The sequence below is a fragment of the Trachypithecus francoisi genome, unplaced genomic scaffold (genome assembly GCF_009764315.1).
Source record: "Trachypithecus francoisi isolate TF-2019V2 unplaced genomic scaffold, Tfra_2.0 Lachesis_group6, whole genome shotgun sequence".
Taxonomy (NCBI): domain Eukaryota; kingdom Metazoa; phylum Chordata; class Mammalia; order Primates; family Cercopithecidae; genus Trachypithecus; species Trachypithecus francoisi.
Window position 1 is genome coordinate 383,032 of NW_022681471.1, and position 17,510 is coordinate 400,541.

A 17,510-nucleotide genomic window follows, 5' to 3' on the forward strand; every position below is an offset into this window, starting at 1 on the left:
AAGCTTTGGTGTATTTCTTTCCAGCCTCTCTTCTACAGACAATTTTTGTTTTTTGTTTGTCATATCATCGGTTTGAATAACTTCCCCAGTTCACTATCAGTGACAGCACAAGGTGGAACTGGGTACACAGTCAAGTGTGGGCAAGTCAAAAAGCCAAGAGTACAAACAGCAAAAGGGACCATAATGTTTAATTGCAACGTTTGGTAATTCTCACATATATTAGCATAAAATCTTTCAATCTATCCTAATTTGACCGTTGGGAGCTATACAGAATAAATCGAATCCCTGCTCCACAGAAAGGCACTTCAAATATTCAAAGATGGGTCCATCATGTCCCTTTTGAGTCATCTTTTCTTCAGGTAAGATCAGCATTTATTTTGATCACTGCTCAAACTGCAGTCCCTTCACTAACCTGGTTATCTGTGTCTGAACTCTCTTCAGTTTGCTAATGTCCCTCTTAAAACTTGGTATCCGGCTTTGAACACAACACTTCAGATGGGGCTATTGTTACATTTTGTCTGGCAATTATGTTATACTTCTGTTAACTCAGCCTAGGTGAATATTAACTTTTTAATCAGTCATATCCAATTACTGGTTCAAATAAGCTTGGATCCGTTAAGACAGACCTCCTATCCTTTACTGCTAACAACTGATAACAACCGAGTAATTATTATCTGTATTCAATTTTATATTATTAGTTTTGCTCCAATATCCTACCCAGTGAAGATCATTTCAAACCCTGATCCCGTCACCTAGCACACATTGGCTAGTATGGGGTTTTTCTTATATTGGGAATGCATGTGTTCTATGTGCTCCTCTGCAGTGCATCACAAATGCTGGAAAGGAAGGGCCCCACACAGCAAGATGTGAGCGACCACCCTTCCTAGCATTAAGCCTGAAATCCATAGGCTATAACTCCACCTAAGTGTACTGCCACCATTCGGCCCAGGTATCTCTACCAGGGCCTGTCACATGGCCTTGGTTCCATCAAGACAATGTGTCAATAACACTCCCAATGGTTGGTTTCTTTTCTAAGTACTTAAAAATCATCTGTTTAAAATTATTATTTGTAGAATTTTTGCCAATTGTTGCCAACAGTGAACATCCAGCTTGTTAATTTTCAGAATCTTCTTTCCCATTCTGGAAAGCTAGAACATTCACTCATCTCTACTCTTACTTAGAAGTTTGAATAGAGTCACATAAATAAAATGCCCTGTGGCCTGATCCATGTACCTGTCCCTACAAGCACTGTGCTAGAGGAGATTCCGGAAGTTGGGGCAGCTATAAAAGTGGGCTCCCACAGCTAAGGCAGTAGGGATAATAAACAGCATTTTTTCAGAATTCAGACATAATAATGAACACCATAAAAGAAAAAAAGATTAGAAGATATGAACTAATCTAGGTTAGAACTGTCCTAAAAAATGCTGGGGTAAAAGCAATAAAACAAAAGCTACATTTCCCCGACAGCCTCAAGGTCACCTGCGTAGAGCTGCTGATGGGCTACTCTCTGTGAACCCTGGACCTCTTCCCCATTCACATCTCATCAAAATATACCTCCCCTTCAGGCTGACCTGGGCAATGACAACCCACCACATCTACTGGAAGTCCTTCAGTGACAGCCACAGCAGCTACTCACTCTCTCTTCCCTTTCTGGGGCATCTCTTTTCCATGTTATTTTCCTAGTGATGGAACATTCCTTGAAATGCTGTGACACACCTTTCATGGTCAGGGATTGAAAAGGTAGAGTGGCAGTAAGCCATACCATAGTCATCCTAGTTCTATACTGCTATCTGGTGCTTTAAAACTGAACACTCGGAAAAGTTCTAGAACAGTGGGCTTTACCCAGAAATTCACATCAGTATCTTCCTCTGTGATACTTTAGAAAATATAACTGTGCCTGGACCACAGGCCTGGATATTCTGATGCAGTCTCTCTAGGACATCTGTATTTTTTTATTTTTAACTTTTATGGATACTGTGTTGTTAAGGTCCACAAGTGGGTTTCATACGTGCTTCCGGCAAAGAACCTCTGTTCTATACCTAACTTCTCCAAACTAGCAAATAGTTACAATTACTAACCCCTCCCCCACCATTATGAAAGACAAGACTTTTTTTTAATTTACCCTGTTCCTTACATATACAAATACAAGTGTTAGTGTTAAATGAGTTTTGCAGAAGCAAAAAATTAAGAGTTGAGAAGCAAATATACCCCATGTTAATTTGACCCACAGTCAATCTTGCAAAGTAGAAGAGAAACAATTTAGCATTATCTTTAACAGTTAGGGTCATCTTTACGGTCTTATATTCTACTTACCGTTTCCAAACTTCTTAAATAAAGACGATAATTTGTGATGTAAACTCTTCCCTTAATGGGGCCATTGAAAGGACATATGTAAATAACTTCTTTGTCTATTAAGATAAAAAAAGTACCCTAAAATAATGGAAATAGATACCAAGATACACAACAAATGGCACTAATTAATATAAACTATTCAGCTAAGAATAACTACAATTTTAAAATTACTGAAAAAGCTGAAAGCAAGCACTGGCAATGTTTCTACATTACCACGCTGGGTTGAGTTGGGGTAGCGGGGGAGCTAGTGGGGCCACATCACCTCCAGGCACTAACAGTGCTTCCCTGAGCTTTCCCACAATGCTGTCACTACCTGGGGCAAGATGAAACAGCTCAACAGCAGAAGTGAATGAGAATACTGCTGCTGCTACCCTAAGGTGGTTGTAAAGGTAACTATTTGAGCTACTTCAGCCAGAGGAAGGCAACTCACCTGGGACAGTCTCATGGACTGACCACTAGACTGAAAGATGAGGTTACCAATCTCTAACCACAGAAACATAATCATGTTTTTAAGAAATAAATGTCAGTATTAGAAATCTTTCCAGTTTATTCTTTTTTTTTTTTTTTTTGAGATAGGGTCTTGCTCTATTGCCCAAGCTGGAGTTCAGTGGCGCAATCATGGCTCACTGCAGCCTCAACCTCTCAGGCTCAAGCAATTCTCCCACCTCAGCCTCCTGAGTAGCTGGGACTATGGGTGTGTGCCACTGCACCAGCTCTTTTTAATTTTTAGTAAAGATGATGTTTTGCTATGTTGCCCAGGCTGGTCTTCAATTCCTGGCCTCAAGTGATCCTCCTACTTTAGCCTCTCAAAGTGCTAGGATTACAGGTGTGAGCCACCACACCAAACCTCTTTCTCTTTTTAATAGTCTAGAATAGAGTTTGGCTAGGTTCATTTCAAACACTGAAGTGATATAAAACAGGTGGCCAAACAAATAGTACATCTTTGGTAGAATAAACATAAGGAGAAGCTAAATCAGAAAAATTAATTATAATAGAAATATGTCTCTCTTATCTTTCAAGGATGTCCTTGAATGTGTTAATGACTTGTAAAGATTTTAAAATCCCTTTCTCCTCAAGTGCTAAATAAAAAATAGTAAGGCTACTTCATGCTAGTTCCATTAGTACTACCTAGGTTAAGGTTCAGGCACTGATACCTACCACCAAAACTTTATATGAAGATGATCAAAGGTAAAATATCTTCTTTGCTCTTATCCAGAAATTGGGATGAACACATCCCGCTGATCTCCATTTCAAGACTAGAATGTGTGCAAGACTGTGGACTCAGAAGAGAATTTCTCCTGGTGTATGGCTAATTCCCAAAGGTACCTCGCTTTTAGGCTCACCATCTAATTAGCACCAGGTTTTAGCCATTTAAGCTAAACAACTCAGATCTTAATTAATCAAAAGGTTCCCTGGAAGAATGGTAATCACATCCACTTCAAATACATTGAAGTCTGAAAGGAGGGTGTTAATCCAAATATAAAATTTGCCCAGAACATTAGCACTTGGCTTAGAAGCTGTCAGATGCTTCTATATTCTTAAGCCAGAGTGATCTAGCCCTTCCAAAGTTGATCCCTTCCTTTTAGTATACGTTTATCATGAAAAATAACATCAAAATATTACCTAAATACTAACTTCCATTTTCTGACAAATGAAAGATATTTTAAAGCAATATATTCTCCTATATTTCAAAGAGGAGAATGCTTAAGCCTTCAAGCCTTTAAGTTTATCATTTTAAAGCATGCATCATTGACTGGAAATCATTTTGCTCTTAAAACCTTAAACCATGAGAGCTTATGGCTCCAATGAGAGACTTTCAAGAGATAATCCACATTTTTTCCCCCTAAATCATTCTCAGTCTTTGGTACAGACACAAGAATATCACTACCCTTGTGAGCATGCAGCTCTTGAAAGAACTCTTTAATCAAGAAACGGAGGCAGAGAATTCTGTGTTAACGCTTCTAAACAAAGCTGGCCTATTTGTTTAAGTCTGACCGCTAAAGAATAAGTGGGATTGAAGCCACCTGATCCTGCCAGACTTCTCCTCAAGTTATGCAAATCTTAATGTCAGCAGGTCCTTACCAGTGATTAGTGTTCTCCTGGAAGTCGAGGAACAGCCTCAGTGAGATCCTGATTGACTCCATCTCGAGACGACTAGAAACAAAACAGACGCATCAGAAGTAATGACGTTACATTTACGCATTGTTTTTAAATATGCTTTTTAAAGAAAAAGCATTAGAGATTTAGTATTTGGGAAACCTGGCACAAATATTAATTTTTAAACTACATTTCCAAGCACTTTAAAGTTAACAGCTTTCAGGAAAGTGATAAAAAGTACATATCAAGTGTATTCTATAGATACACATACACTGTAGCAGCTTTCTTTTTTCATATTCAGCCATCTTTTGGGAAGACTAGGAAGGAAAACTTCAATTCCATAGAGGCTTAACTGAATAACAGTACAGCCATTAGCCAGAATCCTATTACAAGGCCCGAAAATCATTGTGATTACCTATTGAGTTTCCTATTTCACTAAGACCCTTCCTCATTTTTTACTTCCTCACATTTACTAAGATTTTTATCTTAGATAAGAGGAAAGAGTGGTCTGTCAGAGAACTTTTGAGCTGGCAAAAGTCTTAGGAACCATTTGTACAAATTCTTCACGTCACTTTACTATTTCTCTAGGCTTCCTGGCTTTAGAGGTATTCCCAAGCATGTGACTCATTCAATCACTTCCACAGCTCTGCTGGGTGGGCACAGTATTATTAACCATTACAACCTGCAGGTGAGTTCTCAGAGTCTCATTTGCCATTGATACCCATGTCTTTCAGGTTATTCAGCCGCCCTAGTGGATTAATACAAAGATGTGTTGCAGGTGCTAGTCTGATGACATTTGAGGCACATCGGTAACATCCGTTTGGGCAAAAGGTTTTTTCTCAGCAATATTTCATTTTTTTTTTTCTATTTGTTGTCCAAAATCACACTGCAATCATTTCATAAGTTACTCATGCTTCCGTCAGAGCAGTTTTGTGAGTATTAAGTGAAAATATATATATATATATATATGTGCACACTTTTATTTTTTGAGACACTCTTGCTCTGTTGCCAGGCAACAGTGGTGCAATCTTGGCTTACTGCGACGTCTGCCTCCCAGCTCCCAGGTTCAAATGATTCTCATGCCTCAGTCTCCTGAGTAGCTGGGACTACAGGTGTGTGCCACCACGCCCAGCTAATTTTTGCATTTTGAGTAGAGATGGGGTTTCACCATGTTGGCCAGGCTGGTCTTGAACTCTGGCCTCAAGTGATCTGCCTGCCTTGGCCTTCCACAGTGCTGGAATTACAGGTGTGAGCCACTGTGCACACTTCTGTGAATTATCAGAGGCTATGCAAATGGAGAGAATTACTATGAAACAAGAGAAATGTGAATTGTATATTTAGGTGAGATATAAGCTGTCAAAGAGGAGTGTTATGCTAAATTTTTTATGTTTTTTCATTCAGAGGCAGAATGAAAATTCCCAGCCAATTAAAAAAATTTTCTAGTACTTGTAAGCTAAGCATTTTAACCACTTGGGCAAGACAAACTGTTCTCAGCCAGGAATGCCTTCCTCAATGAGAAGCAAAACCATACACCTTATATAAATTGTAAGAGAGGAAAGAAATTATCATCCTTTAACACTACCTCTCACTAACTAAAAACAGGTATAACGAGCAAATGCAATACTCAGTATACCTTTTAAATACAACAGTTCTGGGTCAACCACAAATAAGGGAAGCGAATGTCTGATTAAAACAGGATAACATGGGATTAACACAGGATATACATTATATCAGAGCAGCACTACACAAGGATTTATAGTTACATTCTTGAAATGACTCCTGTGTTTAGATCTGATTCTTGTACCATAAAAATACTTAAATACAATAAAAACATATAATCTTGGAGATGAGGATGGCCCTTGTAGGCACCCAAAACAGAAAATATAAAGATTGATATATGTGATTACATAAAAACTTTAAACTTCAGTATTTCAAAATCAAAACAAGATACCATAAATACAATTAAAAAGCCAACAATAAACCAGGAAGAAGACTTGTAATATAGTATAGAGCTGATTATCAAAATAGAAGGAACAAGCCAGGTGTGTGTGGTCCACGCCTGTAATCCCAGCACTTGAGAGGCTAAGGTGGGTGGACAGCTTGAGGCCAGGAGTTCAAGACTAGCCTGGCCAACAAGGTGAAACCCCAACTCTACTAAAACTACAAAAATTAGCTGGGTGTGATGGTGCACACCTGTAATCCCAGCTACTCAGGAGGCTGAGGCACGAGAATCACTTGAACCCAGGAGGCAGAGGCTGCAGTGAGCCAGGACTGCACCACTGTGCTCCAGCCTGAGGGACAGCGTTAGACTCTGTCTCGAAAAAAATTTATGTACACACACACAGACACACACGGAACACATAATCAATAAGAATTCTGCTCAAAACCCCCAAAAGCCAAATAAAGGACATGAACAATCACTTCACAAAAGAAATACAAACTAATAACAAACACGCTTCTATTTATTTATTTATTTTGAGACAGGATCTCACTCTGTCGCCCAGGCTGGAGTGCAGTGGTGAGATCTCGGCTCACTGCAACCTCTGCCTCCCAGGCTCAAACAATCTCCCACCTCAGCCTCCTGAGTAGCTGGAACTATGAGCGCACGCCACCACACCCAGCTAATTTTTTGTATTTCTGGTAGAGACAGGGTTTCACTATGTTGCCCAGGCCAGTCTCGAACTCCTGAGCTAAGTGATCCTCCCACCTTAGCCTCCTAAAGTGCCAGGATTACAAGCGTGAGCCACCTCACCCCACCATAAACACACTTTTTAAAAAAAGGCTAACCTCATTAGTAATCATGTAATACAAATGAAAAGACAACCTTTTGCTCCCTTCTGATTGCTTAGGCATCCCTATCCACCTGGTGGAAGTATAAATTAGCCTTTTCTGGTGGATAATCTTAGGGCCTTAAAGGGTCATGAATAAAGCTTATTTTAAATTAATCCCTTCCTTTTAATACATATTCCAAAATCTCCCTCTAATTACACAATCTCCCCCTGGATACTTGAACCATTTTCTGTTAAAGTTGTATTTGTTTTGGTTATGCAACAATTTTATCATAACTAGAAAACAATGCCAATATTTAGGAAGGTACAGCAGCCTGCTCAGCAGGCCTTAGCCCTCCAGTATGTCCTTCAGCAACCTTTCCGGTTGGAGGATTGCCTAGTACCTTAAACATAAGGTCTAGCAGTAATTTCACGAGACAGAGGTTTTCAAAAATGAAGTTATGTGAAAGGATTTACAAATGTAAAACTCACTTAACACATATAAGGCATCCTAGCTAAAAGCTTTTCTGGGCCGGGAGCGGTGGCTCACACCTGTAAATCCCAGCACTTTGGGAGGCCGAGGCAGGTGGATCACCTGAGGTCAAGAGTTCAAGACCAGCCTGGCCAACATGGTGAAATCCCATCTCTACTAAAAAATACAAAAATTAGCCGGGCGTGGTAGCACACGCCTGTAATCCCAGCTACTCGGGAGGCTGAGGCAGAGGTTGAAGTGAGCTGAGATTGCACCTCTGCACTCCAACCTGGGCTACAGAGCGAGACTCTGTCTCAAAAAAAAAAAAAAAAAAAAAGGCTTCATTCAATAGGCCAGCCCAAAATGACCTAATATTCAAATATGAAAATGCAGGGAAAGAGATAGAAAAATCTGAAAATTCAACTTACCCTCTTAATAGACTCATTCTCCAAGGAGTGTGAATTATATTTAGAAGTTGATGCAGAAGCCATCCTGGAAACTCTACCAAGAAAGACAACATTCAATATCAACTGAATTTGTATGCAATTTCAAACATATGTGACATCTGAGATTTAAATATGGCAACTGAGAGCAAACGGTACTACTTTACAGGTTCCACTTCCATACTAGGCCCCAGTGGTAATGAGACATACAAACAATGAACCACAGCACAAGCAGTATGTGAGAGCTCTAATAAAGGTGCAGAGGACTGGGGAGAACAGACAAGAGACGCTAAATGCACAAGGGAGCTCAGCAGAAGATGTCACACACATTCCAGGAATTTTTATTCCTAGTGCTCTAATTGCCATCTAAAAAAACTTAATGTTTATTAATTGTGCAACAGGCCTCAAATTTCCATACTCCTTAATTTTTAAAGATAATTTAGAGGCAGCCAAGCAGAATGAAAAAAGAATGGACAATTTAACTCGCACTATTTTCTCTTTTAAGAATTTTATTTTCTCCAAATGATGGCAGTTTAGAGTGGCATGGATTTGATTGAAATCAAATTAGTAAGATGTGATTTAATCAGTATTTTCTAGGGAAAGTATATACTTCATTTAAATAATGCATATTCATCACAATTCGGGCATAAATGAAAGCATTATATTCAGAACACACACAAATACCATTTTAATGCAAGGATTTATTTAGACTTATGAAGATTACAGCAACAACAGAAAACTAAGTAATGCTTTGGTTACTTTATCAAAGTTTAGGACACAGATAGACACACATGAAGTCAGTGGGAGGTAAACCACATCCAATTCAACAAGGTGACTGTGGATATTTATAAAGATCTTTTTGCCAAGCTGTATTAAGAGCAACCAGGCACACTAACAACATCCAGCAATGGAGAACATTAACCCATTTATGCCGGAGGTTGCAAATAATTTTTGTGAAAAATCAGACCTTGGTGATGACCTTGAGGAGTAGGATGTAAATAACTCCCACAAGCTTAGCATTCCAATAGTGGAACACTAGGATAAATGGGTTAACACAACTCGGCAAAAAACCTAGTGGGATTTAATAGCTTCACAGTACTGGCCACTGTCCTTAAGAAATAGTCAAGAGAGGTGACGAAGTCACAGACAAAGACAGCCAGCAGGATAAAGAGGTGGAGAGATGACCAGATACGGGCCATCTTACAAGGCTGGGACTGTCAGGATTCCCCCATGAGAGTTCAACACTACAAAGCCAAGGCTTGTGTCTGTCTGGTTCATGGCTGTATCCTGGCGCACACTGGAACTCACAACTATCTGGCAAATGAATGATTACATGGTAAATATACAATACTGTGAAATGTCATGGTGGGGCAAACATGTATACTAGTTCACCAAATCCCAGAACACTGGAACTAGGCAAGTACCACTGAGGCTTGAAAATCAACAATTACAGCAAAATGCATCTTTATAGAAAGAGATGCTCAAAAGAGCTGAAACTACCTACAGGTAGCACAATGCAAAATTAAAAGTAACTTTTAAAAAAGATTAATGAATAACACGAAAATGAATTAAATTCAGACAAAATAGTACAATATGCTTTGAAAAACCCTTCTAACCTTAAGTTCGTGTCTAAGCAAAATAACCCATTATTCTCAGAGATAGCAGAATGGATGAGACGAACTATGGAGCAAGTCAGATGTATCTGCTATGAAATTTTTCTACTCACTAAACAAGACGATATATTAGGGGCAGACTTTCTTCAGTAACTGATATAAAATTACCTTTTAGTATAGATACTTTAAAATGCTTCACTAATATAAGTCAACATTTTAAAACAAAAAGTTACATTCTTACTATCAAGTCAGTAGAAAAAATCTAAAATCCTGGTTGTACAGTCAACTCAATCAACATCACCACCCTGTTTATTCATGGGTCATAAAAGAACGATGAGTCTTCCTGCTGTTTCTGATTTTCATGAAAAAATTTCAATTTAAAATGGATATAGAAAAAAAAAAAATGGATATAGGCCGGGCGCGGTGGCTCAAGCCTGTAATCCTAGCACTTTGGGAGGCCGAGACGGGCGGATCGCGAGGTCAGGAGATCGAGACCATCCTGGCTAACACGGTGAAACCCCTTCTCTACTAAAAACTACAAAAAACTAGCCGGGCGAGGTGGCGGCGCCTGTAGTCCCAGCTACCTGGGAGGCTGAGGCAGGAGAATGGCGTGAATCCGGGAGGCGGAGCTTGCAGTGAGCTGAGATCCGGCCACTGCACTCCAGCCTGGGTGACAGAGTGAGACTCCGTCTCAAAGAAAAAAATAAATAAATAAAATAAAATGGATATAAAGGAAGAAAGCCCTCATTTTCCCTTCATTTAACTGTTTCACTACAACTCACATACCATACAGTTCACCCTTTTCAAATGTACAATTTAAAGGTTTTTAGTATATCCAAAGTTGTGCCACCCATCACCACAATCAGTTTTAGAACATTTTTATTATCCCAAAGAGAAACCTCATACCCATTAGCAGTCACCCACCACTCCCAATCCTCCAGCAACCACGGATCTGCTCTCTCTACAGATTTGCCCACTTTGGGCATTTCATATCAATGAAACCCAACAATCTGCAGTCTTTATGTCCAAAGCTCTAATTTTTAGAGTAACACCAGACACTGCTACTACTGTTGATAGTTGGATCAAGTACACATCCGAGAAATCCAAGGGTCCAGATAACATGTGCCAGTTCCACAATGAGGCTTACTTTAAAATCTCATCAGTGAGCCTCTCTTTGTTGAATAGTTTTGATTGATCCCTGAAGTTTACTGAAGCTGGAACAGCATCATGCTGGTGTGCACAAATGTTGCAGCTGACTGCATTCAAATTCCAACTCTGCAACTCATCATTTGACCTTGAGTGTGTTATTTAACTTCTCTGGGCTTTGGTTGCTATTACCCCCATTTTACATCAACATTATTGGGTGAAACAAATTAATACATTCATGAAGGGCTTGGAACCACACAGTGTATCTGTTAACAAATTACTAGCATTTTTAAAATTTCTAATTTTTATGAGCACAAAAGGATAACTATTGAATGCCAATGTCTTAGCCAATTCTATAAATTAGTCCTGACCTTGGAAATACTAGGAGAAAAGTTAACTACTACAGGGATAGTGCACGGCTAGCAGCCACTCAGTTATAAAGTGCTTTTTGCTTAAAAAAAAAAAAGTACATGACAATAATGGCTCTAATAGGAAAATGGGAAGCAGTGTAGCACTTTGGCAAATGTGCTAGACAGGTGTGCACAAGCCCTGGGCTGTCTCTAACTTACCAAGCAAAGAAAGTTCATCCATATATTCGTGTATAAAATGACTATGTTAGCGTAAAGGCAGTTGGATGATAATTAGAAGCTATAGTGAAAAGTCTACAAAAATCAGCGACCCTTTTGGTTACAGAGTATTTCATCCCAAAGCCCTAAGAATCAAGTTTTTATCCTTTTTATTTAAAAAAGCAAACCAAAAAAATGTTGATTTTTGGCTACCTTGGCTTTAAAGCAAAAAGTAAAAGTTGATTCCGTATATATATGTTAACTACGGCACTCTAACCAGAGGTAGACTTCTATCATTTTTGATCCCCCAAAATAACCTTTGAGATTATTTAAGCCCAACCCTCTACTGCTACAGAGGAGATGGGGGGGCCTAGAGGGTGTGTGACAAGGTCTTGGAGTGACTTACTAGCAGGGCCAACTCTAGCCTAGGTCTCCTTGCACTGCAGAGTCCCTTCCACCTACAGAAAAGTGCTTGTAAGTGGTCTCTGGAAGGAAACCGGGTTGCACGTGACTGGTCCCAATCTCAGTAGAAGAGCTTGAGACTAAGAAACATAGTTAAGAGAACTCAACTCACCCAGCCAACCAACCTTTGGGGCCTCTAAGTTCCAAGAATTTTATCTGTTTTATTTATTTACAGCACCTGTAACAGTGCCTGGCACCCAAAAGATACTTCACAGGTATTTTTTAAATGAGTGAATGAACTGGGCAATTAAGGATTGGCCAAGGAACGTAACAGTTGTTAGTAGTGTGGTATTTTGCTTAAGCCAGAGGTTCACACAAACTTATGTTTGAAATGGCATGACAAGGCCTTGACGAATCAGGATGGTCCAGGCAGGGTGGTTCTGGGCAGCAGATTTAAATGTATATACCCTTATACAGTCAACTGCAGGGTTAACTTATACCCCTTTGAAACAATTTGCACTGAAAATAATTTCAGTAATGCTATCTTCCCTTATAGACTTTTCCATGAAGCAGACGTTTCAAATTAAGGTACAGTCGTCCCAGTACAGGGGGCTGGGGATTGGTCAGTTGAATCTGTGGAAGCGGATATGAAACCTCTTTCACTGCATCCTTTTTCCAGACTAAGGAACTGTTTTCCCTTTTCTGTTGAATATGAAAAACAACAATACACAAACCTGAAGCACACATAAAAACATTTAAAAATGCATGCCATTTTAACCCTTATGTTAAAAATCTAAAAGCAGCAGAACTAGAAAATAATTTTGACCTCTGCCTCATAGAGCCTTTGCAAGCAAAATGTAACCACCACAGGGAGCTCTATTTCCCACCGTCACCTGATTTGAGATCAATGGCCCTGAGCGGTTTTTCTGAACTTTTCTGTATACAAACAAAATAGTGACAAAGGTATGCAGCCTTTGTCTTTTGATGAGCCTTAATGTGCTTTATGACTCTGTGTTGGCATTTACTTTAAGTTCAATCATGCTCTTTCTCTGGAAAGATGCTCCTTATGGAAACATACCGAGACTTAAAACTTGACTTCTCAAGTTTGTCAGAGAACAAGCAGCCTCTCCGTTCAGAATTCCAGGTCTTTCTAAGGTAGTTGTCCTTACTTAGAAGTCTGTTTTGAAAAAGATGCCAAATCTCTTTGGTAGCGGTGCTCAATACTATCAGACTCGAAACTCCCTTTTTATAAAACAAATTTCTGTAAAGTCTCCTTTGCTAGGCTGAAATGAAAACCATGGATATCATCAATGTAAACATGATTAAAAAATCAGTATACTGTATTAACTCCAATATAAAGGAGAAATAAAAGGACAGTGATTTATAAAAAAATAATGTATTTTTGAATGAATTACACCATAACCAAAACATCCCCCCATTTCCAATTTGGCCTCTAGGGGGAGTGTCACCCCCAATGAGAACCATTCACAGAGTTCTGTACCTGGAGTGCTAGTAAACACAGTATTTACTATAAACTTATTCTGATTTTTTGCATTAAAGTAGCTCAGATTGTAGGCCACCTAGGAGGCAAAAAAATGAAACATACCTTGAGATGTCCTCAACCTAATCACTGTGAACAAAGATAAATGTTTATATTCCAGCCATTTTGAGACCAGGTATACCATCAATTTAACACATATATTTGCTTACTTGGGGGGAAGAGGTACTCAACTCACATGAAAATAAACTATGATCTGCAAAAGCAGAAGTTTGGTTCTTTTTTTTTTTTTTGAGACGGAGTCTCACTCTGTCGCCCAGGCTGGAGTGCAGTGGCCCGATCTCAGCTCACTGCAAGCTCCGCCTCCCGGGTTCACGCCATTCTCCTGCCTCAGCCTCCTGAGTAGCTGGGACTACAGGCGCCCACTACCGCGCCCGGCTAATTTTTTTGTATTTTTAGTAGAGACGGGGTTTCACCGTGGTCTCGATCTCCTGACCTTGTGATCCGCCCACCTCGGCCTCCCAAAGTGCTGGGATTAGAGGCGTGAGCCACCGTGCCCAGCTGTTTGGTTCATTTTTATATATTTTCCTTCGAACAAGGGATTGACAAACTTTTCGTGTAAAGGGCCAGATACCCAGACATTTCTGTTGCAACTACTCAGTACTGTGTTGTAGCACTGAAGCAGCAATATGGAAATAAACGATGGGCTATATTCCAATAAATTTTTATTTACAAAAACAGGCTGTCACGCCCTGCATTAAACTATTAAAATCATTCCCATGTGAACTGTCTTTAGCCAAAGTACATAATAATCATATTCTCTTAAACTAAAAAACAAGCTATTAACCCCACCATCGAGAGCTTGTCAAAATGCCACGATGCGCACCTACAAAACAGTGTGATACATTTGAAAAAAAGGAAGGGATTCTGTATTCACACCAATTTGTGTTTCAGATCCCAATTCTGTCACTTAATTACTGCAGTTCCCAGTCTATAAAATGGGCATGATACCAGCCCTCACAGTGCTGTCATGAGGAACAGGTAAAATTATAGCACAGTAGATGGCACAACAAAGATGCTCAAATACCAGTTCCCTTCCTCCTACCAGAGATGCTTTACGCTTTTTTTTTTTTTTGAGACAGAGTCTCACTCTGTCGCCCAGGCTGGAGTGCAGTGGTACCACCTCAGTTCACTGTAACCTCTGCCTCCTGGGTTTGAGTGATTCTCCTGCCTCAGTCTCTCGAGAAGCTGGGATTACAGGTGTGCGCCACCATGCCCAGCTAATTTTTGTATTTTTAGTAGCAACAGGACTTCACCAAGTTGACCAGGCTGGTCTCGAACTCCTGACCTCAAGTGATCCGCCCACATCGGCCTCCTCCCGAAGTGCTAGGATTACAGGCATGAGCCACCACACCCAGCCCAATGAACTCTTAAGTCACTAGAAAAACTGGTGCTAATATGCTAGGCTGGTTGTCCACAAAATATACCATATCCTTGATCGCCTAACCATTCTGCACACAGGTTTTCTAAGATGATCAATCTAATCTTGCCAAGACGCCAATCAGTCTTACAGCAGTTTACCTTCAAATACGCCTCCTTCCATTAGAAAAAGAAAACACTTGACTCCTAGCCCAGGGAAACTTTCTGTGAAATCCTTAACATACAGATCTCATCTCAATACTTTCTATTCAGGCTCAGGTATCTAAAAATAGGCTAGAAATCTAACTATGTTTACTCCAAAAAAGGATCCCCCAAGTAAGTGGCCTACTGTCCACACAGACACATGTAACAGATGCATTAGAGCTTCTCGATTTGTCTTGGTCACTTCAAATCTTAGGGCTACAGGGTATTTAGTTTGATGATTCCTCTTTGAAAATTATAAGATGCTATATAGTATTTCATTTAAAATCTCACTCTTCGCATAATTTTGATATTTACAATTTATTTTAAACATAATGATATATGTACCCCTATTTCTTTAAATGCTGCAAAGACCTTTGACTAAAAATAATATAATTCAGACCCAGTGGAGAATGCATTTTGAATCATTTTTTCCAGTGGCTAGTGATGGATGTGGGCTGATCTCTTCACCCTATTTCTTGGTCCCCTCACGACAAATGGCACATCTTCAAGACAGCTGATTGGCTTTAGCGGCATGAGCTGTGGCCATGAAACAGGGTAACTTTAGAAATTCTTCTTAAATTGAAAGTGATATGGTAAGTAAACTGTGAGAAAAGTCAGCTACTATCAGGTTATTTGTTTTTAATGTACAAAGGCTACCTAGCAATACTGCACACATTTAAACAGATCACTAAACTCACCAATGGCTTTTTCAACAGTCAAATACCTGCCAGTAAACAAAGTTTTAAAATAGGAACAAGATCAAGTTCCCGTGCATCTGCCAATTCCAAAACTCATGAACCCAGCTGATCTGCTCAATGAAAAAAACTGTATTTTATTGAACTATTTTCCCCTGTGAGAACTATTCACAAAAAGTACATTTTAAATTTATGAGTAAACAGTAACTTCTTTAGCAAAAGTTAAAACAGTAATTGTTGAAGAATAGAAACATGTAAAAAAAAAAATAGTTATAACTATGATAGTAACAAAGGTGCCAGATCAAAACATCTCCTTACTTTCCAAGAACCTTCTCAGGTCTGAGCTAAAGGACCCCAAAGAAAAGCCCAGGCATTAGGCATTACTAATGAAGATTCTTCCAACCAGAATCAGCAGTGGAGGAGGAGGGAAAAAAAAGGAACTCTAGAGCGGATGTGCATAGTATCTAAAAAACTGAAGAGAGGAGAAAAGGCTGGAGATAACCTGCCATTTGAAACAGTTCCTCTAGGTACTCTCACTTGAAGGCAGAAGTAGGGGCTTTGTTGGCATTTACCTGCTTCAAAACATGGAAAGCTTTTTCTGCCCTCTCCCCCGCCCCACACGCACACACCCCCTCGCACTCTCTCTCTACTTCTCTGTACACCATACATATTCCTAATATAGTCAGTCCTCCACATCCAGGAGTTCCACATCTAGTGATTCAACCAATTGCGGATCAAAAATATTTGGGAAGAAACACAAAAATAACAGTACAACAAAAAAATAATACAAATACAAATAATACAAATAGAAAAAATACAAATAGAAAAATAATTCAAATACTAATTTTTATTTGTATTTACATAGCATTTCCATTGTATTAGTTATTATAAGTAATCCATAGAGGACTGAAAGTACACAGGAGGATATGCAAGGTTATATGCAAATACTATGCCATTTTATATCAAGGACTTGGGCATCCAAGGATTTTGGTATCCTCGGGGATCCTGGAACCAGTTTCCCACAAATACCAAGGGACGACTGTATTTCATTTCTCACCCTGTACTTATGCCTTGACATTTTGTGTCCCGTCTCTTAGATTTCTAGAACTTCCTAAGGTCAGGGGCCATGTTTTCCATTCTCGTACCAGCACAAAGCACAGTTTGGGTACTCAGTATTCAGTGAAGAAACAAATATAGCATCACCCCCATAAACTTTCATGACTTTGGAGAAGTGAGTCATCAGCCATGAAAGGTACTCCAACCTACCTCCCTAGGGCTGATTTTTATGTTTATAATTCCCTTGCATATCTTTAAAATTTTCCACATATGTATATATTCCTGAATAATGTGATTTTCCATGTTTCTGAAGTTTTATGGAAATGGAATCATTATACATTCTTCTGCCACTTGCTTTTCTCACATAGTGTTATTGAGAGAAGTCATAAATGTTGATGCATATAGTTGTGTTCCACTCATTTTCACAGCTGCATAGCAGTCCACTGCTTTGCACTTGGTTTTTCCATTCTCCTCCCAGTGAGCATTTGAGCTGTTTCCAGGTTTCACTATTATAAACAGTGCTGTTATAAGCATCCTTGGAAATGTCTCCCATTCCCAGCATGCCTGTAAAAACTGTATTTTTGTGCCAGATTTTCATATATATATATATATATTTGCTGCCAGATCAGGTACGGCAAATATATATTTAATATATAAATTATACATTATATATTTAAATATATAAATATGTATATTTAAATCAAAGTATCTGGAGAAGGTGGATAATGGATGAAAACATAGGCAAATCCACCATTTGAAATGAAATCCCAAGCTTGTCA

The 17,510-nt window shown here is 39.3% G+C and overlaps 1 protein-coding gene across 1 annotated transcript in view; it reads right to left on the bottom strand.

Annotated features, from left to right (window-relative positions):
• The window catches only part of MTM1 (myotubularin 1), a 115,231-nt gene that overhangs the window by 76,771 nt on the left and 20,950 nt on the right, over positions 1-17,510 (bottom strand). Inside the window, 3 exon segments of the mRNA XM_033202074.1 lie at positions 2,314-2,430; positions 4,435-4,506; positions 8,118-8,190. Coding sequence (XP_033057965.1) covers positions 2,314-2,430; positions 4,435-4,506; positions 8,118-8,180 — 252 coding nt within the window. The 5' untranslated portion in view covers positions 8,181-8,190.